At 40.0% G+C, this 23877-nt stretch overlaps 3 protein-coding genes across 6 annotated transcripts; 1 reads left to right on the top strand and 2 right to left on the bottom strand.

Annotated features, from left to right (window-relative positions):
* Positions 1-7640: 7640 nt before the first annotated feature.
* Positions 7641-9223, bottom strand: vkorc1 (vitamin K epoxide reductase complex, subunit 1). Its single transcript, XM_051418345.1, has 3 exons — positions 8912-9223; positions 8424-8533; positions 7641-8079 (listed from the first exon to the last, which is right to left on the bottom strand). The coding sequence occupies exons 1-3, from the start codon at positions 9079-9081 to the stop codon at positions 7868-7870; spliced, it is 492 nt and encodes a 163-aa protein (XP_051274305.1). The 5' UTR covers positions 9082-9223; the 3' UTR covers positions 7641-7867.
* A 959-nt stretch (positions 9224-10182) lies between these two features.
* mapk7 (mitogen-activated protein kinase 7) lies at positions 10183-19291 on the top strand. 4 transcript variants are annotated; one of them, XM_051417813.1, is made up of 7 exons: positions 10183-10304; positions 11820-12100; positions 12248-12413; positions 12941-14469; positions 14558-15672; positions 15942-16072; positions 18953-19291. In XM_051417813.1, exons 2-7 carry the CDS (start codon positions 11824-11826, stop codon positions 19098-19100), a joined length of 3366 nt encoding a protein of 1121 aa, XP_051273773.1. In that variant the 5' UTR covers positions 10183-10304; positions 11820-11823; the 3' UTR covers positions 19101-19291. The 4 variants fall into 4 exon arrangements, with proteins under 4 accessions (XP_051273773.1, XP_051273771.1, XP_051273774.1 ...); XM_051417811.1 differs by having other exon boundaries at positions 10191-10417; XM_051417814.1 differs by having other exon boundaries at positions 10191-10446.
* Positions 19292-19656: 365 nt separating this feature from the next.
* On the bottom strand, positions 19657-23704 carry zgc:92313 (uncharacterized protein LOC436869 homolog). Its single transcript, XM_051417815.1, has 6 exons — positions 23380-23704; positions 23080-23192; positions 22819-22895; positions 21796-22067; positions 20415-20575; positions 19657-20209 (listed from the first exon to the last, which is right to left on the bottom strand). The coding sequence occupies exons 1-6, from the start codon at positions 23423-23425 to the stop codon at positions 19946-19948; spliced, it is 933 nt and encodes a 310-aa protein (XP_051273775.1). The 5' UTR covers positions 23426-23704; the 3' UTR covers positions 19657-19945.
* Positions 23705-23877: the final 173 nt, after the last annotated feature.

Raw genomic sequence — 23877 nt, 5'->3', positions numbered from 1 at the left:
TTCAGAGACAAAACACCTCCTGATTACATCACTGGTATCTTGCAGACTAGCTGTTATCCTGTGGATGTGACAGTGTTTAATAGTCAGGCTACTCCTGACATTTTTGACTCATTATTTAAAAATACACACATTACTAATGTTAATCAACTTGATAAGCATATATCTATGTATTATGATGTCAGTTGATTTTATGATTAAAGCATGCTTTCATCTTGGTTACTGAGAACTCCAAAGAAGTCTATTCTCAACTCACAACATAAACCACTGCCATCAGTTATTATAATTAAAAATAGCAATCATCAGACTGGGGTTTGTTGCGCAGGAAGTGTGGATAAATACGTAATTCACAGATAAACTTTCCACAAGCACCTTTACACCACAACCCATCACTAACGACTATACTTGTCTTTCAGTACAGTTACAAAAGAAACAAATCTCAAAAAAGGAGAGGAAACAATGAATAATTTCCACTGGCATGTTGTTGGTATGTGTCATGTAACAACAAAACAATACAACGTATGTTCATGTTATGGCGCCAATGTTTACACCTCATCTATCATGTACAAATATGCATTTTGACATGTGAGGAGAAAGACCTTTTCAATTGCAGTCATAGAACACTTTAAAACACAGGATTCTTTTTTACCCTTGTCATCAATGAAACTTTGTTTAACTTTATGCACATTAAGTGTCACATTAGGACATAATGTTCTTTATCATTTCGTACAAAAAGGTTGCATCTGAAAGAAAGAAAAACCCCTACTGTCACTGGGGAGCAGAAGAAGAAGTAGAGCACTGTCTACTTAAGTGGAATATGTTACTTTATTCAAAAAACAGACACAAAGGAATTAAAATAATCAAAAGTAGGTAAATATTGTCACATGATTATTGTTATACCTTTTATAATGAATAGTGTGATTACGATATTTGTTATTATTATTGAAACTGTTTGGGTTATTATTATTATTTTACTACCAAATGAATCGCATTTCTGGAGGCCTAACATGCTTGAAAACTCATGAAACTCAGCACAAAATTCAGTGACAAAAACAACCCCCTTTATATACAGCAGAACCTTCACCAGATCACACCTGACCCAAAATGACCAAGCAAACAACCCTGAACAAAATCCAACAAATACTCCTGGACAAAATCCAGCAAATAACCCTGGACAAAAACACGGAAAAAATCATAAGAGAATGGATTCATTTGCTGATGAAGTTGAAGAGAATTCAAGGTCTACCTAAGACGTCTACCGTCAGGAGGCCCACCTGGATCAGGCACAGGAGAGGAACCGCCGTCTGAAGAGTAAGCTGACGAGTGTGGCGGAGCAGAGGAAGAACCTCGTGACCGAAAGGCAGAAGTTCTGCTTCAAGATCCACAACTTGAAGTGGCAAATAAAAAGACTTGAGGGTCTGCTGGAGTTCTGGGAGAGGGAGTTCGCAGCCGAGGTCAAAAACATCTGCGAAACCCTCAAATCCTACAAGCGGCAGATCTCCCAGCTTAACATTGAGCTTAAATCCTGCTTAGAGCAGGTGGACAGCCTACAGCGGGAGAAGGAGGATGCTGCTGTCAGACTGGAGCAGGACCACCAGAAACTGGAGCAGGACCACCAGAAACTGGAGCAGCAACTGAAGGACCAGTTGGACCAGGTGGAGCAGAAGCTCCAATTGAGGGACAACGAGGTCCAGAGCCTGACAAAAGAGAAAGAGGGTCTGTCTCAGAGACTGACTGAGGCCCTGAACCAGCTGCTCCACAGAGATCAAGAACTTCTGCAGAGCAAGAACTCCTTGCAGACCAGGTACAAAGCTCTGCAGGAGAACTTGAGTGAGAGAGAGGACACCTTACAACATTTGCAGCAGGACAAGGAGAACCTCCAGGAACTCTGCCTCAACACCAGGAGAGGTTTGGTTTCCCACAACAAGTGGGTGAAAACTGGCCAGAAGACCCTGGAGAGAAAGAGACAAAGAAGAATAGAATAGAATAGAAAGCCTTTATTGTCATTATACACAGTACAATGAAATTTAAAGAGCAGCTCCGTAAAAGTGCACACATAATTAGCACGATATAAAAGACTATACAATAAATACATTAGTGCAAGGGAGCCGCTGCATTTTGGAATAACCAAAGACTGGAGAAGGAGAGGAAAATTAAAGATTTAAAAGAGAGAGAGTCTGTCCACGAGGCTCAGTGAGACCGAGAAGGAGCTCACGAAGAGCAGAGCCAACTGTCTGGAAAGCCACAAAGCCAGCGAGAGTTCCGAGCTCTGTATGATAGACAGCTCGAGGACCTGGACCAGCAAAACCAGAGCTGGGACCAGAGACTTAAACAGCTCGAGGACAAGAGCAAGATCCTGAAACACAAAGTTCACTGCTGGGAGGACACAGTCCAACAGCTGGAAGAGGAAAATAAAGTACTGGTGGCCAAAGATCAGAGCTGAAAGACAGCTGTGCATGTTTTAGTGGTTAACATGTGGAAATGTTTTGACGTGTGGTTTCTGTGTTTAGTGTAGTTGTGATATCAACCAGTGAGGATAGTTGCTGTCACCCTGTACTGTATATTTATACATGTATAAATGCATGTGTTAGGTTGATTGTAGTTGCAGAGCTGTTGATGACATGTCAAACACCAGTCTGCAGAATAAACGGGCTGAGCTTCAGCTATACTGCACTCATTTACAAGAACTTACTCAGCTGACTCATGAGAAATAAAAGCTGAATTTTTTGTCAACGGTTGTGTGAATTTTTTTTTTTTTAACTCTTTATTTATAGACAATTTTCATATTTTAGTACAGAGATGAAAGGTAAAAAAAAAAAAATACAAAACAATAAACAGTTACACAAATTTGAGGTCCAAGGGTGATCTATATATATCCAAAAGACAAGTCTCACACATTGGCCAAATAGGCATGCCATTTCTGCCATTGTTTTTCACCCGGATCTTTTTGGAGTCGGATTAAGTAAGTCATTTGCTGTAGGACATGTAATTATTTTACAATATTAACAAAAGTATCTATAGTGGGGGCATTTTTCTGGAGCCAGCATTTTGTGATGGCCTTTTTACTGCAGCCAGCAAGACCCTAAGAAGGTAAATATCAGTTTTACTCAATCCATCCGGTATGTTTCCAAGATAGAGAGTTGTGAATGATACATTGATATTGAAACACAGAACCTTTGAAATAATTTTTGCCACTTCCCCTCCAGAAAATCTTGATGGAGGGGCGAGACCAAAAAACATGGACCTGATCAGCAAAGACCTCTCCACATTTTCTCCAGCAGGCCAATTGTGTACCAGTCTGTTTGGACTTCTGCTTGGGAGTTATAAAACAATTAATGAGGTTTTTTTTGTTGGTCGAGGATGACTGGGTTTCCCAGGCATTCAGCCACATGTCCTGTGTTATCACGATGTCCAACTCTTTTTCCCATCGATGTTTCACATAGTCTGTAGTGTCCTTATTCAATGAAGTGACACCATGGTATAACTTTCTTATGAGTCCTTTGATACTCCCTGAGTTGTATGCATCCATAAATATATGAATAACCGCTGGTGACTCTGTTGGGTTACAACCTTTCAGCTTTTTACAAAAATAATCCTGAAACTGTAAGTACCTGTAAAAGTCTTGCCTGCCCAACCCATATATTTGACATAAGTTGTTAAAGTTGTTTATGTCTATTATCTTGTGATGCTGGTGTGAATCCAGAGTCGTATGCTGGCCATCTAAGCAGTTTTATCTGTTTTTGGAGTTCAAATTTTTTAACGACCTCTCCCCATACCTTTTGTGAACAGTTCACCCATTGGCTCTCTGTCTGTAATATTTTTTTCTCCATTCCCACACAGCCAAGGAGTGATTGTATTGGTACATCTGTTAAAGATAACTCCACAGTTTTCCATTTAGCCACATCAAGAATTACACCAATATACTAGAGATCTCAATTGGGCTGCCAAATAATAATCCCATTGAAGATGGGAGTGTTATGGTTTGGCTTAGTATGTCTTTGTTGTTGTGCTTTTCTTTTGTCCTCTCTGTTCCCCCTCCCTTTCTGTTCTCTTGCAGAGCTTGTGGGGCAGGGGTGTGGCGGCTCCTCCTGTTGGCAGCAGAGGCACACCGAATTCCCTCCACCTCATTAGCCCGGTCTGCTTGTGTCAAGATTCGCTTGGCAATTCTGCAGAAGACTTCCACCGCCCGCTTCTGTTCTGGTTTTGGTTCGGATTATTATTAAAGAATCTTCAGTTCCCACTCACCAGTGTGTGTGCGTCTCTGCTTAGGAGTCCAAGACTTAAAGAACCCAAGAGGGAGAGCCTTGTTGCCACTCCCTCCGGAAGCTGAAGGGTAGAAAATGTAACCCTTGGTCTCTGTTTATTCCAAATGAATCGTGAAATATGTTTATTCCATTCTCTAAATAGTTTCAGAGGGATTTCTACTGGTAATGATAAAAAGAGATACAATAACCTAGGGAGGATATTCATTTTTATTGATCTAATTCTGCTAACAAAGTCAAGGGGCTGCAGGCTCCACCCATCAAGGTCATCATATAATTTTTTGCTAATACCGTTATAATTAATATTGAATAAATGTGACATGTCTTTAGGTAAACTTACTCCCAGGTATTTAATATAAGATGAGTTCCAATTAAAACTATACATTGTGTTGAATTCTTCTGTAGGTGTGTTATTAAATGTCATAACCTGTGTTTTATGTATGTTTAGGACATATCCTGAGTACTCCCCATATGTTTCCAGCATTTTCATTAATAAAGGCAGGCCTGAACTAGGATCCTTTATTGTGATCAATACATCATCCGTGTACAGACTTATTTTATACTCCACTCCTCCCATGGAAGGTTGTGTGATTTTTTGAAATTATGACTGGCAGGAACAAAGAAGTGTGAGGGAGGATGGATGGAGCAACAAAATGTCAGACTCAGAGCCTGATTACAGCTGGTATCAACAGCGTCTTGGATGATCCGACCACAAGTGGACGGCTTTAAGTTTGTCAGTTTACAGCTGGTGTTAGAATGCGTCTCCATATATGCAAATAAACACTACAGGACTGTACCTAATGCTTAAACCCTCTCTCTCTCTCCTTACCTGTCCTTACCTGCTCCTTACCCCCCTCTTTCCATCCCTCTTCCTCCTTTCTCCCCTATCTTTCCCTATCCCCCTCCCCTTTCACCCTCCTTACCTCCTTATACATTCTCTCCTTCACCATCTTTCTCCTTACCCCATTTCTCACTTTACCCACCTCTCCTTACCTCCTCTTTCCACCCAAACTCCTCCTAAAGAATTGATCGGATCAACGTCAAATTTGGTCAGTGAAATCTAAAGGCCATCGCGATTTAAAGTTGCGCTCTTTGTCCAACAGTGGTGTCCCCCCAAAAAACAACACATACCCTCTTACAACAGATCGTGTATATATTTTAGTCTATTCACTTCACTCTGTTGATTCTATTAATGCTGTTCATACTGTATATATCCTGCTATTCATATATATATATATATATATATATATCTATAATGTTATGTTATCCCTGTACAAATGCGCATTACTCTGCACTTTACTGCTTTTTGCACTTCTGGTTAGATGCTCAACTGCATTTTGTTGTCTTAGTACTTGTACTTTGTGCAATGACAATAAAGTTGAATCTAATCTAATCTAAAAACAGAGGATTAAATTCATCTTAAAAGAGATTTGTGCATCCACATTTTAAATGAAGGCAGCTCAGTATATTGTCTAGCTATTTTATTTCAAGTCTTGGGAAATAATGTTTTTACACCAGACCACTGTCTGAGGAAAAGCGAAACATGCGACAATCAAAAATGATATTTCTTCAGTCATCCATTGTCTCTTATGATTTTAAACAGCTATGTCATGGTGACCTGAGGGATTACACATGACATCTGAGTCATTGGTTATTAAAAATCAACTTGATTTTGTGGAAAACTACCTTATGAGGAAGTAAATGTGTTTGTTTCTGTTGTGACAAAGTCTTTGTTCCTTTAAACTCCCATCTGTCCACACTGCAAGTCAACTGGTGATAATGAACAAAAGCTGATGAAGCGTTTCTTTTACAGTTGTAAGTTACCTCATCCATAGGCGGTCTTAAGGGGTGTTTTGTAAAACACATACAGCTGTTAATTCACTGCAAGTATAAAGTATATATATAGTTGTCAGAGCTAGACATGACCACCTCATTTGTGTTGTGCCATCTAAAAAAAACAACCCTTTATTTATATTATCCTTATCATCTAAATACAATTGCATAATTACATATGGCTTATTCTTCTAGGTGCTTTACCCATCTACCTTCTAACTTCATCTGTAGTGTTTATCTGCAATGTAAATAAGTCCCAGAAGAATATTTTGCAAGTAAAGAGTTACATTTTACATGTCAAAAATATTTATTTAATGCAACATGATTCAAAAGTGCATATGATTTCACTAGATTGAACTTTAATTAAATACTTATAGAGTTTTAGGTGGTAGAAGTTGAAGTTTTGTTAAACTGAGCAAATTTTCTGTGTACCGGCTTGATTGAGTGTCCTCTGGCATGTGTTTGTCTAATAATGAATGAACAGCTGGCTAAAACTGATTGTGATTTTCATTTTAAAGTGGGGGTAAATTCACTCGTGTCTTAGTGTTTAGTTTCTTGTGTTATATTCCTGCCTAACCGTCTCTCTCTTTTATGCTTCAGGATCACACCTCACCTGTCTGCCAGCTTTTGACCAGATATCCACCAGCCACATCCAGTAAGCCATTCGTCTCCACCCTCTTGGCCTGTGTTACTGTCAGCTACCTCCCCACTCATTCCACATCCATACCCCACTACCCTCACAATAAATCCCTTTTTATTCATCTTACTCCTGAGTCTGTGTCTGCATTTAGGTCCACCTTAAATCATAACCATAGTCTTGTTAAGATTATACTTGTACTGTACATTCATAGTCCTATATGTATAGCCTATAGCCCCTTTAAATTACACTTTTTTTTGTCCTGTGCAAATATATTTATTTCTACACTGTGCCACTATCTGCTGCTGTGACTTGTGCAATGTCCCATATCAATCAGATCTTTCTATAAATCATGTTATATTTATTATTTATTTAAATATTTTTAATATCATTTTTATATAAAAATCTGTGTATATAGTGTACCTCTTATTCATGTGTTCCTATTATATCTTGTATTTTTTATATTCTATTTGTATTTATTGTGTTATTTCTTATCTTTTGTGTTTTATCTGAAGCTGCTGTAGCAAGTACATGTTCCCCAGTGTGGGATCAATAAAGTCTAACTTATCTTGTATCAGAGTGCCTCACTATTCCTTTATGTTTTAGTACGGCTTAAAGGACAATAATGGTAATGGTGAATAAATAATCAATTCTTTGCTATTTGCAGTCATACAAGGCAAAAACTGTGCTCTTGAAACGTTGCACTACAATTAACCTTTGTCCACATTCACCATGCAATCATGCAATACATGATAACCCTGGGCATTTAGCTCCATCTATTGGTTAGACTGAGTACTTGCTCTGTGTTGCTTTACCACCCAGCAATTTGCTGTAGATCAGTGTAGGCTACATTCACTTTTAGGGTTTTCGTTGGCTTGACAAGCTGTGTCTAAATCACATGAGACAAGAGGAAGTATTCAAAGGTGTGTAATCAGAGTCACAAATGCACACTCATATATGCACTTATAAATCATCTTATAGATCTTCTGAGATTCATTTCTTAGTCCTGTTTCTCTGAAAAGTCTTAACAGGTGTAAACAATGCAAAAGTACTGTGGGAGAGAAGTTACTTTTCAGATCCAGCAGCGACTTCAGCTCAGCAGACAACAAAAATGAAGGTGTTGAATTTCAGACACTTTCTATCCAGTCTTTTGCTTCATTCCTTCAATTGCTCTCCTCCGTGTCAGGTTGGTGAAGAGCAACACAAAGTTGATAATGTATGTTGACACACAGACCATGCAAAAATCCCCCAGAACAAAGGCGAGAATAAATGCGAGGTAGAGTGAACCGGCCACAGACACCCAGGAGGAGAAGACCAAAAACATTGCAGCTTTTTTGGACAGAGACAGTCCTGCAATGAACACAAACACAGAAGAGTTAAGTTCATCAATAAAACACATTACATAAGCAATAAAAGGGAAAGTGTTGTATATATCATTACGGTTTCAGCTAAATAAATATGAATATGAACCAGCCATGGTTCATGAACATGCTGTTGTATTGTTATTTTAAAGGCTCTTCTAGGGTTTATAGCTATAAATGCTGTAAAAGAATGCACTGGAAAATTGTAAAGCAGTTTTCTCTGTATATGTGTCTATCAAATAAACCTGAAATCCTGGAATGCAAACAGTATCTATTTTGCCTAAAAACACTGAGCACTTCTCTGTAATTTACAGAATAAGATGCCAGACTAACCAAGGCCCATCTGCAGAGTGTAAAATATGATGCCAAGCACGCTGTTGGGCTGGTTCAGAGGGCTATCTTTGGGAGCAAAAAACTGGACCAAGCCAAAACCACGTCCCCATCTGCCAAAAAAAATAAAGAAAGAGAAAACAGTTAGAGAACATATTGAAAAGAAAATGAAAAGACATGCCTGAATATCGTTAAAATAGCTCCTATAAAAATAATCAGGCATGCATATTATTTAATGGAAAGCAATTTGACATATCAAAAGAGGAACATCCCCTGTCCATCCATTATTAAAAAAGTAGCTGATGTGAACTATGTGCAGGACTTTAACACGTGGCAGTGAAGAGGGGTCGGGTCTGCCATGAACTATTCAGATTTTACAAGTAAACAATGATACAACCTGAAATGATTTAATGCTGCAAATTAAGTCTTATAACTCTGCACAGCAAATCAGGTATGAGCTGATAAAACAAACCCGAGGTATAAAAACATACCTGGAGGTAAACACTTTGGAGCAGCTCACAGACTCCCCCAGGTCGCACATCGCTCTGTAATCAGGGTTGTTCTCTCGGGACAGCTCGACGTGAAGCGCATAAACAGACAAAAACAAACCGAAAACGCACAGAAATATGCGCGCCTTTCTCTCCCATTGCGGCAATGCCATGGCTATTTGAGGAGATTTTAAACGGACACTTTTTAAGGTGGTTTTATATGACTCCAGTGGGCAAAAAAAGACCAGTATCAGTCCGCTTCTATTTCCTTTAAAACCTTGCAGTCCACACCGACTGCAGGCGACGTGTAAGAGATCAGATGCTCACTTTTGATTGGTCTGCTGGATTTTGGTCACTGCCTTTCATTGGACAGCTGGTTCCAGAAGTTGGAGCAGCCAGAGGGGTGTTTATTGTGTAATTACTGTGGACTTCAGTCTGTTTGGGCTTCAGGGGGGGATGTTAAAAACTGCCCACACTGTCCATGCCACTGCAGCTTTTTACAGTATATGTGCACTATACATAATTATTGTACAGTCTGAACACGTTATGCATAATATGTAATCAGTGGTAGAACAAGCATTCAGGTCTTATACTTAAGTGGTAACACCACAGTGTAGAAATACTCTGTTACACGTAAAAGTACACTCAAAATCTTACCTAAGTAAAAATGAAAAAAGGTACTAACATCAAAATATAGTCTACTTAAAGAAGCCTACTCATTATGCAGAATGGCCTATTTCAAAATAATATACATTAAATGATTGGATTATAATTATTGATGTATTAATGTGTAGGCTACATCACATGATAGATAAGATAGTCACACGTTTTGGACTTTGGATTAAAGTGTATCATTACATTTAAGTACAAGTATCTTAAAATTGTACTCAGTACAGTACTTGAGTAAATGTACTTTCCATTAGTGTATTTATTTACCCACTCTTCCAAACACACTGACAAAATGCTTTTACTCCCTTTAATTTTCTATAGTTATCAATGCTCCAGTGCTATGATTATAGTAATGATATAATAGTTATTAGATAGATATTCTATCATAGTAAATAAAGTAAATCAAATATTATTCTACTAGTTTTTAGAAGGGGGGGTAATTGTGTCCCAATGTGGCCCCTCCTATACTAATCCAATTCTGGAAAACGGCGTCACCACAAAAAAAAAAACAGAGACCTAACTGTCTACCCCGATGTCCCGCCTCCCCCCCACGCTCTCTGCTCCTATTGGACGGTCTCTCAGAAGTCACCTCGTCTCATTGGTCCCGCTACATGGCACTCAAACCCAACACGGAACTGTACGAGGAAGCGGCAGACAAAAACAAGCGATACCCGCGCTACTACGGGATTAAAAACTACAATTACTGATGTTGTGGTTGGCTCACAAGGTGATGGTCGGTTCCGTTACTTAGAAACGCCTCTCTGTGTCGTCCTGCGTGTTTATATAAACCGAGAAAGACATGGTTTATCGGTTTACGTCCCTAGAAAGCCTGAGCTCCAGGTAACTAGCATACGCCCCTGCGTCAAAAAGTGGGTAAGGCTGCGTCTTTATCATGTTATTAGTTTATTTGAACCACTCTGTAGTACCACAGCTAGCGTGCCATCCAACACAGCTCCACATGTATTTGTTCTCTGATAATCTATCTGTAAGCAAACTCCAGCTGTAATCTAGAGACGTCTTGTGACTGAGAGCTACAGGTTAGGGTCATTTGACTGACAGGCCGAGTGTGTGTGTGTGTGTGTGTGTGTGTGTGTGAAGTTGCTGGGCAGCGTGTTGGTCACGCCTTGTTTTTGTATGGTCAGGTTAATTTAATCTTTACAATCAGTTGATGCAAACATAGAATATCTGTGTTTTGTCAACATTAGTTGTCAAATCATTATCTTAAAAGTGCTGTACCTAAATGACTGACCTTTTGTCAAGTGGGGCTCCTGGGGGCCCCGGGGCTCTGGCAGTAAGAGGGCGCTCTTCTGTGGAGTTTAAACTTATGTAACTTCTAAAGAAAAAGACATATTACATGTTGTGATCTTCGCTCTGGTCTTTTGGCTTTTGTTTTTTTTACCTGATTGTGTCACTGTGCAACCAAAGATTAATAAGTGCAGGGGACAAACACATTTTTCCCACCGCTATGTTTTGTAAGCATGTTAGCACAAATGCAGATACAGTTATTAAGACCACAATACTTTTATTTATTGCTGCTACTAATGATTATTTTCACTATTAATGAATCTACCTATCATTTCTTTGAATAATTGATCAATCTTTTTGTGTCAGATATTAGCAAACAGAGCCAAAAGAAACAGACTTATATTACCCGTTTAAGATGCCTTAAGATATTCAGTAAGATATTCAGTTGGAACAAGTGATTGTTTGCCATTTTTTGATTGAAAAGTGACTCAAAGAATTATTTGTTATCAAAATAGTTGCCGATTAATTTTACATTTCAGCTCTACTTTTATAGAATTTAGAACTGGGCAACTATATTTATGTTTATCAGCTTTTCAGCATTCTTTCAGATTCTTAAGTTGTGATTAAAATGAGTTAGTAATTAGTAACAAAAAGTTTTTGTCTTACACATACAAAGAGTTTTGTCTGATATAATACATAATGGTGTCATTGCTTTGAACTTCAGTTTGATTTGCCAAGTTGTGATCAATAAGGGAAAATATTCGTAGTAATATTGTGATAATGATTTTAACAATATCAACCAGTCGAAATTGTATTAATCCACAAAAAAGGCCAAACCCACCATTGGGCCAAATGTGTCAATAGTGTGCTGATATACTCTACATGCTGCTATGACTCCAGTTGTAGAAAACAAGCAGTACTTTACCTTGGCATTGTGGACCTTTAAGATTATGTCACTGAATACTTCTAACTTTGTTTTTTTTTTTATTCTTTACAGAAAAATGTCAACTAAGGAGGGTGGAGAAGGTAAAAATGGTCAACCTGTGGCCATGTCCCCTGAAAGAATGGCCACTGACAAAAGCAGAGAAAACCAGAACCAGCGTGGCGTTGAGGCAACAGAAGGCACCGCAGACACCAGCACAATAGCAAAAAACTTGGCTTTGCTAAAAGCGCACTCTCTGGATGTGAAGTTCGACGTCGGAGAGGAGTATGATGTTATAGAAACTATAGGCACAGGGGCCTATGGCGTTGTTTCATCTGCCAGGAGACGGGACAATGGTATTTGATGAAATAATAACACATAACTCATTCTGTGTGTACTCCAATGCTTAACAAATAAATATGGAAATTAATTGTCAGTTAACATTGTCATTTAAACTCAGTTTAACTTTTTTTTTTTCATTGGGGCTTATGTACATTTCACAGGCCAACAGGTGGCGATAAAGAAGATCTCCAATGCATTTGAGGTGGTGACAAACGCCAAACGCACCTTGCGAGAGCTGAAGATTCTCAAGCACTTCAAACATGACAACATCATCGCCATCAAAGACATCCTGCAGCCTAACCTTCCTCACTCTGCCTTCAAGTCTGTGTATGTACTTTTTATTTTCATTGCAACTTTGGTGAAAAATAACAAATTCACAAGGTTACTCCTCTGACAAGAAAGGTGTATAGAACTCTGTAAGTTTATTGATAAAATAAATAAATTACAAATAATTTCAGAACAGTTGCATTTCTAACTTTAGTCAACTAATTTACACACATCTAAACATTCCATTGAGTCACATGTTGTCACTGGGTAACAATTTTCATATATATATTTGACATATTTGACTAGTTGTGTTTTTCACCCATCACAAGCATTCAGTTGTATTTATCAATAATAAGAACCTACTGAAAATGTTGATTTGGAAAAACTATGCATTTTGGAAATTGAAAACATTTACAATTACAGAGGCGACTAAAACAGATCCCTAAAATATTAGTTTATATATCGGTGGTAATTGTTTTTGTATCTGGAAGACATAATCGTTAAGTTGTTGATATTTATGAAGATATACTTTATGGCTCAATAGATGTCACACAAACATGTCACTTTCCCACTCCCCATGTGTGCAGGTATGTGGTGCTGGACCTCATGGAGAGTGACTTGCACCAGATCATACACTCCGCCCAGACGCTCACGTCAGAGCACACCCGCTACTTTCTGTACCAGCTCCTCCGTGGCCTTAAGTACGTGCACTCTGCCAACGTCATCCACCGTGACCTCAAACCCTCCAACCTGCTGGTGAACGAGAACTGTGAGTTAAAAATTGGTGACTTCGGCATGGCGAGGGGTCTAAGTTCACACCCTGAGGAATCTCATTCCTTCATGACTGAATATGTGGCGACTCGATGGTACCGTGCTCCTGAACTCCTGCTGTCTCTGAATCACTATAGTTTGGCCATTGACTTGTGGTCTGTTGGCTGCATCTTTGCCGAGATGTTGGGCCGTAAGCAGCTTTTTCCTGGGAAGCACTACGTCCACCAGCTCCAGCTCATTTTGTCTGTGTTAGGCACGCCTCCCGAGGGGTTGATTGGTGCTATTAGAGCTGACCGAGTACGCTCTTATGTTCAGAGTCTTCCGTCACGGTCTGCTGTGCCTTTGGCCAAACTTTACCCACAAGCTGAACCAGAGGCTGTGGACCTGCTGGCGGCCATGTTGCGCTTTGACCCTCGTGAGAGAATCAGTGTGACGCAAGCGCTGGAGCATCCTTACCTGGCCAAGTACCACGACGCAGACGATGAGCCAATTTGCGTGCCAGCTTTTGACTTTGAATTTGACAAGCTTCCGATGAACAAGGAACAAATTAAAGAGGCGATTCTGATGGAGATCCAGGACTTTCATCAAAATAAACAGACTTGCCGTCAAAGACTACAGTTCAGGCCCTTGGAGAGGGCAAATGGTAGAGCTGCAGCACAAAGCAGTCACCAGTGTAATGCTCAGTCCTCAACTGTTAACCTGAGTAAGTCAACACTGGTTCCAATGGCACAACACCCACAAGCAGCACAAGTGAAATCTCAGCAGCAACAAGACAACACACCAGCAGAAGTGAACCACACATTTACGAGTCAGATGCAAACCTTTAATAAGCCCGCATCCCTTTTAGAAGTTGTCCCGCCTCATGTGACCCATAATTTGTCTCTGCTCTCTAAAAGCGAAAGCGGACCAGTTGATGTGGACATGCCCAGTGCCAACTCGGACAGTGGTCAGCCGGAGACTATAGATTTAACGACACCAGTGTCTAGTCAGGACACTCAATCAGAAACTATGAGAGACAGTGAGATACAAGAGCAGCTAACCAGCAGTCAGACTCCTCTGACTCAGTCCACCGAGAGTCAGTCCATGACCCAGGCTCCCACCTCCATTCCTGCAACGCCAGCACAGACCATGACACCCCTACCCACCACTGTGCCTTCCCTTTCTCTCTCTGTGGCACAGGCCCAGTCGCTGTCTCAGTCCCTTTCACAGTCCCTGTCCAAGAATGCCAGGCCTCCTCCAGGTGCAGCAGAAGGAACCAGAAAAGAAGGCGCTATTTCAGAGGATACTAAAGCTGCACTTAAAGCAGCTTTGTTGAAATCAGCTCTCAGAAATAAAGCTAGGGGTGGTGAGTTTATTGTTTTCCATATCTACATATATCACTGACATGTCTTTCTTTAGACCACCGATATCTGAATTTGATATCTTCATTGCAGATGGAGTGACTTCCGCTCTGGGCATTGACACTGGTGCAGGAGGAGGTGTACCATCCTCGCTGTCTTCTGTTCCAGAGTCACGTCGGCCTGTCACAGCACAGGAGCGTCAACGAGAAAGAGAGGAGAAACGAAGGAAGCGGCAGGAACGGGCAAGAGAGAAGGAGAGGAAAATGAAGGAAAAGGAGAGAAGAGAGGGAAAGCAGGGGGACTTGCTGGGTGGGGTTCTGCTGAGTGACAACGACAAAAGCCTTTTGCAGCGTTGGACAAAGATGATGGACAGACGCAATGAGAAAACTCAGACTCCTAAAAACGATGGAGCAAATAATAAAGACTGCAATGTGAACCCACACCGGGGCGTAGCCATTGGTGAGAACGCTCAAGGAGCACTGAACAATAAAACAGAGAAGGAGGCGAGTAAGATTCAGTCTCACGAACAGTTAATCTCTCAAGTTAAACCTAACCAGCAGGGCATTTTCCAGCCTCCCAGCACCCAGCAACCTCCGTTACTTTTCTCAATGAGCCAGAGGAAGCCTCCAGCGGATATAGTTGTTGCTGTAAGTGGAGGGATAGATATAATGACTGTCGCTGGTGGCTTTGTTAAGAACAACACGCTCAAACCTCACAGCGAGAGCAATGGGCAAAGTGGTTTCAACTGTTTGGGCAACTGGAGCGGGCAGCAATTAGAGACGAGGCCACAGCAACAACCACAACCAAACAGGAAACTGCAACCTCCACCTTCGAGCTTTCTTCAGCCCCAGCTCCAACCTCAAACCCAGCCTGATCCTCAGCCTCAGGTGCAGCTGCTTCCTCTTGAGAGTTTTTTGAATAAAGCTCCAACACTAACCACCAGAGACACAAATGGGAACGTGGATATCGGAGGTCAAAATAACCTCAACTCCCACCCTAACCCTTCAACTGCAAGCGCTGGTTCGATGGAAAAGCTGTGTCCCTCTGTAGGGGAGAAATCCGGACCACAGACCACAAACCCTCTCTGTGGAGCTTTAGGGGTCCCCTCACAGCCTCATCCCAGCTTAGGATTCACAGATACTGGACAGCAAGGGCCCTCCATTGCCCCTGACATCCATACAGTGACACTGCAGCTCTCAAAGTCCCAGGTGTGTCTCAGGTTTCTTCTGCTGCGTTGTGTCTTCCTTGTAAAAGATTTTATTGCTTTTTGCAGGTAGCATTTTACCTAAGAGAAGCTGTATCTACTGACATAACACTAATGTTGCTTCCATTATAGGAGCTATACAGAAACATTATTTTTTTGTACATATAGCTTGTACATATACCAATCTTAAATGTCACAATAATCTGTTTGCCTTGAACTGATCTTAAGAATACAAAGTTCAGTTGACTCAATGTTTCCCTTTTCTCCTGTCAGGTAGAGGACGTTTTACCTCCCGTGTTCTCAGTCACCCCTAAAGGCAGTGGGGCTGGGTATGGCGTGGGCTTTGACCTGGATGACCTTCTGAACCAGTCTCTCACAGACCTGCAACATTGTGACCGGGACAGGTGAGGTTTAATACAATGTTAGATTTGTTTCCAACACAGCTTTCACAACCAAAACCAGTATCAGCATCCATTTTACACATTCATAGTGTGTAAATCATCAGGTAGTTGTTGTTTAGGCTTACATGGCTCTGAGAATTTTATTTGACCTTGTATAATTGTGCGTACTTCACACTACTGTCATTATATTTGTGATGTCAGATTCATCATGATGGATGCAGCACAACAAGGGAACTCAACGGATAGATTCACATATTTAATTTATTAATTTTTTATTCCTCTTGTACATAATTGCAGCATGGTAATCCTTTCTTAAAGTAATTGTAATGCAAGAAGTAATGGACAAAATCTACAGCTCTAAAGTTCGGCTCTACCTAATATGGGGCAGCAGCAGTCCAAGTTCAGGTTCTTCCAAACTTCCAGTCTTTTAAGTACCAAATTCCTGCTTTGTTACTATTGCAAGGCACATTTACATGCTTTATTACACTTCAGAAAAAAGTGAAAAATGCCAATCATTGTTTCCCAAAACCAGATTAAATTTATTATCATATGACATCCAACAAAATCTCATACTCACATTTGACAAGCTGGAACCAGAGAAATTAGAGTATTTTTGCTGGAAAAATGACCATGTATCATTTGTCAGAATAGTTGCAGATTAATTTTCTAATCATATACTTAATTGTTTCAACTCTATTTGGTTTAACAATCTCAGCAATGGCAGGGTAATATAAAACAGATATATATTTTAGGTGTCCTAAAATAGTGCTATAGTTAAACAAATCAAAGTTCACCCTTTTATATGGAAGCTAGTGTCAGATATTAAAACCAGGTCAGGATCAGGATTTCAGAGCCAAATTGGATGACGCAGGTCGACCCACGAAGTGCAAACACCAGACCTCACTGTCATTCAATAAAGAGTCTCCCAGCCTACTTTATGTGTGCACTTTGATGGTTTAGTTTTGGTAGGGGTGGGTGATATGGGCAAAAAATAATCTTATCTTGTTATTTTTGGGGATTTTGGCGCTAATGATAATCAGTCGATATCCTTTAAAATGTGATTGGAATTGTCTGAGTTAGGGCTTGTGTCCACCAAACGCGTTTTTAGCGCTGAGACAATCAAAAACTCATTTTCCGAGTGCCCAGCGGTGTTAAAAGTTGAACAGATTTCAACTTGAAGCGATCTGGGCGCTGCGCTAAAAAAGTATTTTTGAAACTAAACCATTTCCATGCCAGAGAGGTAGACCCACGTCTCGGCACTAAATCATCTGAAGTACTGGTAGCTTCAGGGACTGGAGATGCTTGCATTTTCTCTCTACCATCACAACGCGCTATTAAACTGTTGCAAGGAGGATGCTAGCGAGAGGTCACGTGAACACGTCATTTGATCACGTAGGCCCACTAGTCGTGTGACTGAATCCTGCCATTCTTTAGAGAGTGTTGCTGCACCGTGAATGTGAGGAGTTTCCGCGTGCGTTTCAATATTTTTGGCGAAGTAATTTAAATACTCAATAATGGAAATTTGCACATTGTCAAAACAACAATGACGATATTATCTCAAATGATATATATCGTCCACCTCTAAGTTAACAATTGCTTCCTTATAATGAGCTACGCTGTAAATGTCAAAGCAGAAAAGTTCAAAGTTATGAGCTTTGACCAAGAACTGAAAAACTGCTGGACGAAACTGAAGTGGCTTTTGTGTGCGGTCCCATTAAAGCTGTTTTAAGGCATAAAAGTGACTCTTAAAAATGTGTCTCCTATGGTGATACACTAGTGTTCATAAATGTAAATACCCCTGGCAGAATTTGTGAAATATTAGCAATATTTAAAACTCATTGCAAAAAAAAAAAACTCATGCAAAAAACATATTTAAGGATAATGGACAGATGAAGCCAGTTCACATAATAATAATAATAATAATAATAATAACATAATTATGTGTTCTCTTTTTAAATCATAATAAACTGAAATCACCCAATCAAAGGTTTACATGGCCTGGAGTGTTTGGCTTGATAATATACACACAGTTAGCAATGGCTATTGCTATTATGGGTAAGTTTCCACACCTGTGACTTGTTTGATCTCAATCAGTGTCTGTGTATAAATAGCTAATGAGATTCTTGGCTCTTGAGAGATCCCTGCACATTTCATCCAGGGATGCACTGACTGTGCTGGATACTGAGGCATGGGGAAAGCAAAACAATGAAAAGGTAGTTGGAGTAGTTTGAATTGCCAGAAAAAAGTTTTTACTGCATCAACACCACAAAACAGCCCACTTAAAATACGCCACACAACACCTAGACAAGCCTCAAAACCTCTGGAACGATGAGACCAAAATCAAACTTTATGGTCAACCATAAATGCTATGTTTCGAGATGAGTCAACAAGTCCTATGACAAAAAGTACATCATCCCAAATAGAATGAAATTATGATTTGTGTCAGATTCTTCCACAAAAAACACTGCAGAATCTATGAATATGTAAATTAAAAGTTTAACAACTGGCACAACTGGCAGAAACTTTCTACATCACACTTGGGTATGCTGCACACTGGACCGTGATTGGCTGCCAAACTAATTTCCGCATATGTACACATCTTAAACTCAGATTTAAGGTTAGCTCAGAGAGGTTTTTTTCCTTTTCTGCAGCCTCTGCACAACAGTGTGCATATTAAAGGTCAAACATCCAAGTGAAGTAACAAGAAACAAGGGGGATTTTAAATACTGCAAAGTGCGCTGCAGACTTACATGTACATATCTTTTCTGGGACCAATGACTTTCAATGTCTGCACTCTTTTCTGTTCCAGAACAAAGTATTTTTTGTATGATCAAAAAAGAGCCACTCTTAAATTCTTTTTTTCCCCCCTTTCTCTTCCATCAGTTATGACTCTGCCCCCCTCTCGGCCTCCCTCTTATCTGATTGGAGCGAGGTTCACCGGATGACTCCAGCTGATCTGGAATCACTGCAGCAGGAGTTGCAGCTCGGCTCTCCCATGATCCTCTCTGATACCATTCCCCCTGATGCCTGACTTACCCTTCCTGCAATTTCAAAAGACAAGACTTTGATTTGTGTAAAAGTTGTTATCTAGCATGAAAACCTTGAGTGAATACTTAAAATTAATTTAAAAGCTAGCTTTTTTTAATAGGCATTACTGAGCAGTCTTTTTTACCATTATGACATGTTGCGTCTTCTTTATAATAAAGAAAACTGTCATCACCAGTCTCTGCCTCTGGATATTTAATGAACTACAATAAAATGGATGTGTTCAATTTAAGCGGAGATTAAGTGTGTGTTTTCTGTGAGGAAGGCTATTTAAAAAAGACCTTAACATATTTAAGAATAAACACTTGAAATAACAATTAAAGATGAAAGAATTTGCAGTTCTGTGTGAACTAAAAATGAGGTAACATTTGTTCCAAACAACGTGTTATCTAAAAGGCAATTGTTTTTGTATTTACAGTTCTAAGTGGCTGTATTAGAAGTAGAAAGATTTAAGGAAGCTTTGAAAGAACCAAACAGAAGTTGTGGTCCATATACAACATACCAAACTACGCTCTCAGAAGTTGAACTGAGCATTGACCTGATTTTAAGAATCAAATTAACAATTTATTTCAAATACAGAACACATAATTAATTTAGATCATAATTTTGATTTAATATACAAAAACCTATCAAAACTGCTTTGAATCAAAGATCATAATACAGAGTTATAGTTCTAAAAACTAAGATTATATTACATTTCATGTTCATTATGGCTTCATGTGCATGTCAGGTACAGTTTTCTCGTTTTACTATTTAGGACAACTTTTGATTTAATGAGACATCACTGTTAAGCTCCTTCATTTGGCCTGGTTTGCATTAAATTCCCAGAAATCAAGAGTCTAATCTCTGAAGCAGGATCAGTAGAGCGGACAGACAGCTGACCAACACGGCAGTCCTCCCGCACCAGTTCTGATTAGCTCGGCCGTACAGCTGGATCTCTGGTATGTTGCTGCTGATGAAGCTTGAGTAGCTGGTCATTTTGGCATACACACCTGGCTGGTTTGGCTGAGCACAGCCCACTCCAAAACTCACCACCCCAGCCTGCACCCAGGTCCCATTTACCATCTTGCAGACGAGGGGCCCTCCAGAATCTCCCTGAAAACACGACACAAACCCACACTGACTTATTCAACTTTCACCACTGGGAGGTATCAAAGTGCACAAAAGGAAGGTCTTAGTGGTTGACTGCAGAAAAGTAGTGATCACAGTTATTTTTAATGCAGGTTCTTAGTTTGCTTGTGTAGGCAAGCGTGTATTGTGAATGTTAACATGGCAGTGCAAACAGCTGATCTAAAAGTACCTGGCAGGAGTCCTTGCCGCCCTGCTGGTATCCAGCGCAGATCATGTCATCCAGGATGTCCACCTGATTGTCTGGGTCTGTCCGGTACATCTCCTGACATGAACTCAGGGAGATGATTGGCACCTGCACTTCCTGCAGAGTCCCAACTCCTGCCAGAGGGACTGATGGGAATAAGACGACACAGAGGGATGAAGAACAAAAGGACTGAGTGAGACCATTTTATTTCTAGTGATTAACCATTTTTCCTTTCTTCTTTTTATTGTGTATCTGTTGGTCTGGGGGGTGAGCTGCTGCAGACAATGATCCTTGCAGGGCTAAATACATTTGTACTGAACTGAATTATTTTAAGTGTAAATCTATTGTAAATAAGTTCTATGATGGACCTGTTGATATACTAAAGTCAAGGAATGGAATAAATTCCCAGTCACAATTAGAAATATCCACCATGCTTTGATCTTTGTGGAAGAAATGTTTTGACGGCTGGAATATGGAAATTAACATAATAATAATTAGAATATAGATATGCATTACTATATGGAAAATTAGTGCTGGGTGATATACTTGATGAACTGGTGTACCGGTTTTTAATAATTCTAAATCCTTCATCATTGTATCATCATTTTGTGGGGCCAAGAAAACAGTAATCAAAGCCTTCAGTATATACATGATGACATTAAAATGCTTTTATATTGTATGTACTGCTGACAGTAGAGTACTATAAACCTATATGAAGGCCCAGTCAAGCAAAATCAAAGCAAAACTGTGATATACTGTGACTTCGCCACAATCTTAAAAAATACCACCGACCACTTTGGCTAATGTATGCTAGAATAAAATTACAAACTCACGTTTAGTGCAATTAAGTGCGTTTCATTACATCAGACAAAATTGTTGACGTGTAAAAACAAAAACATGATTGTAATAATTAATTTGACAACAACATTTACATTCTGATCTTATCACAATGCAATTCCTCTGAAAGGCAGTGAAGAAAATATTTAATTATTATCCAGTCATAATGATTTCTAGATATTAATCCCCTGTAAAGGACTGGCTTCTATAACCCATCTGGTTCTCGTTCTAGTAAAGAAAAACTGTAAATGATACCTACAGAGAGAGAGTAAGTCATTAAAAATGTATTACTACCTATTGACACATGGACCTACTTGGCATCTGTAATCATTGTGGTTGAAAGCAACAAAGATCATCATTTTCTTTATATCCTATTACATAAATAGAAATGATCATTCACATTATCCAGAATTAGAGTCTAGGGTCTTGAGTCCAAGAAAAGCAAAATAACTTTTGGGAGACTAACTCATTTAACTACTGAATAAAACTTATCGGTGCACATGCTAACATGGATGTGGAGAAACCTCACCGTCATCCCGGATGTTCCCCCAGCCGGTGACATAGCACAGCATGCCACCCGGGAACAGTGTGCCAGAGGTGGGCAAGCAGACGGGACTGACATAATCTGACCAGGTTACTGGGGTGGATAGCTGCACCAATGCCAAATCTTTCCCACTGTGAGGTTCGACGTAACCGTATGGAACCACCACCTGATTCACACGATGCGCTGACTGCTGCATGTTGATGCCATTCAGCTGGTACCGGCCAGCGTAGATCGTGTAAGAGCCCACGTCGGACGGACTGAAAGGAGATGGAGGGACACAGAATCAAACTTGCTAGTCGGGAAATGTGAAACCTTTTATTTCTGGTGACAAAAGGTAACAAAAAGGAGCTCCTAGACTTTGTTTACCACATTTTAGAGGAATTTGTTTTGTAAGACAAAACAAAATGTCCTGCATAGTCATCCAGTAAAACCTAAAGAATGCCGGAGCTTTTTCTCAGAGTTCTTCTCTGTAATAACTTATTACCTGTAGGCAAAAATAAATGTGAAAGTTCTTAAAGGTCCATGGTGAGCCATCCATGGTTTGGCTCACCTGTGAGCTCACATGCTAATAACTGATGCAAATTACTCTTCAGTGTTGTTTGGCATTGGGGTGGACTAGTTAATATTTTATTTTCAGTATAGAGCTGGGTTTGTCATTGGTAACATCAGCAGTACTATAGGAGAGGACACAGTAAGTTGGGCCTTTTTTCTGACGAGGGAACAGGTCATGGCTTGCTATTAAACGCATGTCTAGTGGTTGAAAGGTCAGCCATTGCTTCCTATTTTCTCCAACACTACCTACCTTTGATAGTGTTGGAGAAAATAGGAAGCAATGGGTTAGGTTTAGTATATTTAATATAATAAAATATGGGTATTCATTTTACCCCAGTCACTCAGTGATGCTCTCTAAAATTGTAGTCCTAAAAATATAAATAAATAAATAAATTAATAAATAAATCAGACCTCAGCCACCCCCTCTCCTCTGATAAATAACAAACAGTCCCTTACTTGGGGAAACAATGCGCGGCTGATAGGACCCAGTTCTCTGTGATGATGGAGCCTCCACAGATGTGAACAGCGTCTTTCTGGAAGCCCAGGGGAGGAAAAAGAGTGAGTCACCTCAGCATCACAGGCAAACCCTTCACCCTGTCAGCAGGTCAGCTTTGATAAACAAGACCTAGACTAAACCACACATATAACTACCCACAGGCAGAACGGATACTAAAGACGATTAAGGGCAATATCAGAGGATGCTTCAGAGGGACCTACCTGTATATCTACCTGCCAGGGCCAAGCTCCATCTATGGCGTCCATCCCTCCCACAATCCTGTTCTCCTGTAGCGGTGGTCGGCCACATTCTTGGGCGTAGGAAGCTAAAATACCTAAATGTGTAAAACATTAAAATTACATTTATGGTTTACTGACTGTGGATTTTTTTTAAAGTACGACGCAATAATTTAGTTTTATTGAATTAGATACGAGTACATGTTATGTTCTACAGGTGGACAAAGAACAGACATGGGAGCAGGGAAAAGATGGGGGGCTGGAGATATTACGGTCGATACTCACCTGTTACGCACCAAAAAACTGCAGGAAATAGACATTTCGGCGACATTTTGCGAGATAAGTTTAACTACTACTGAAGTGGGATAAAGCGACTATCTTTGAAACCAACTTTGGCGCAAATTAATAAAAAAAAGAGTGTTTCTGTTCCACACCGTTACATCTAGCTAAAAAAAACAAAAAAAGTTACATGTCCTCTGATAAAATCACCTCTCCAAGTGTTTTACCGTCGAGAAAATCCTTGGACGGCTCCAGGTTTGACCAAAAAAGGCTTCAGGTGAATTCCAAGAAAAACGCTTCGACTACAAACAGCCAGCTACCTGTGCTCAGTTACAACCAATCAAAACTCTTGTCCCGCCCTCCTAACCCATCTGAGCCAATTAGATTAGAGGAATTTAACCGCGGACAAATCAGATTCTATTCTACGCCTCTATTCTATGTTTTTGGGTTTTTTTTCCTCATCAAAATGGTCATTTTCGCCCATTTCCGTTTAAAGCGCCATCA

This window comes from Dicentrarchus labrax, unplaced genomic scaffold, assembly GCF_905237075.1.
Source record: "Dicentrarchus labrax unplaced genomic scaffold, dlabrax2021, whole genome shotgun sequence".
Taxonomy (NCBI): Eukaryota; Metazoa; Chordata; class Actinopteri; family Moronidae; genus Dicentrarchus; species Dicentrarchus labrax.
This window is presented reverse-complemented; position numbering and strand designations above follow the sequence as displayed.

Coding starts and splice junctions, on each gene's coding strand:
- vkorc1 (XM_051418345.1), bottom strand. CDS start 9,081: ATGGCATTGCCGCAATGGGAGAGAAAGGCGCGCATATTTCTGTGCGTT. Junction 8,534..8,911: donor TCCAAAGTGTTTACCTCCAG/GTATGTTTTTAT, acceptor TTTTTTTGGCAG/ATGGGGACGTGGTTTTGGCT. Junction 8,080..8,423: donor CACTCTGCAGATGGGCCTTG/GTTAGTCTGGCA, acceptor TGTTCATTGCAG/GACTGTCTCTGTCCAAAAAA.
- mapk7 (XM_051417811.1), top strand. CDS start 10,377: ATGGTTTATCGGTTTACGTCCCTAGAAAGCCTGAGCTCCAG. Junction 15,673..15,941: donor TGCAGCTCTCAAAGTCCCAG/GTGTGTCTCAGG, acceptor TTCTCCTGTCAG/GTAGAGGACGTTTTACCTCC. Junction 16,073..18,952: donor CAACATTGTGACCGGGACAG/GTGAGGTTTAAT, acceptor CTCTTCCATCAG/TTATGACTCTGCCCCCCTCT.
- zgc:92313 (XM_051417815.1), bottom strand. CDS start 23,425: ATGTCGCCGAAATGTCTATTTCCTGCAGTTTTTTGGTGCGTAACAG. Junction 22,896..23,079: donor CCTGGCAGGTAGATATACAG/GTAGGTCCCTCT, acceptor CTGGGCTTCCAG/AAAGACGCTGTTCACATCTG. Junction 20,576..21,795: donor GGGGAACATCCGGGATGACG/GTGAGGTTTCTC, acceptor TATTCCCATCAG/TCCCTCTGGCAGGAGTTGGG.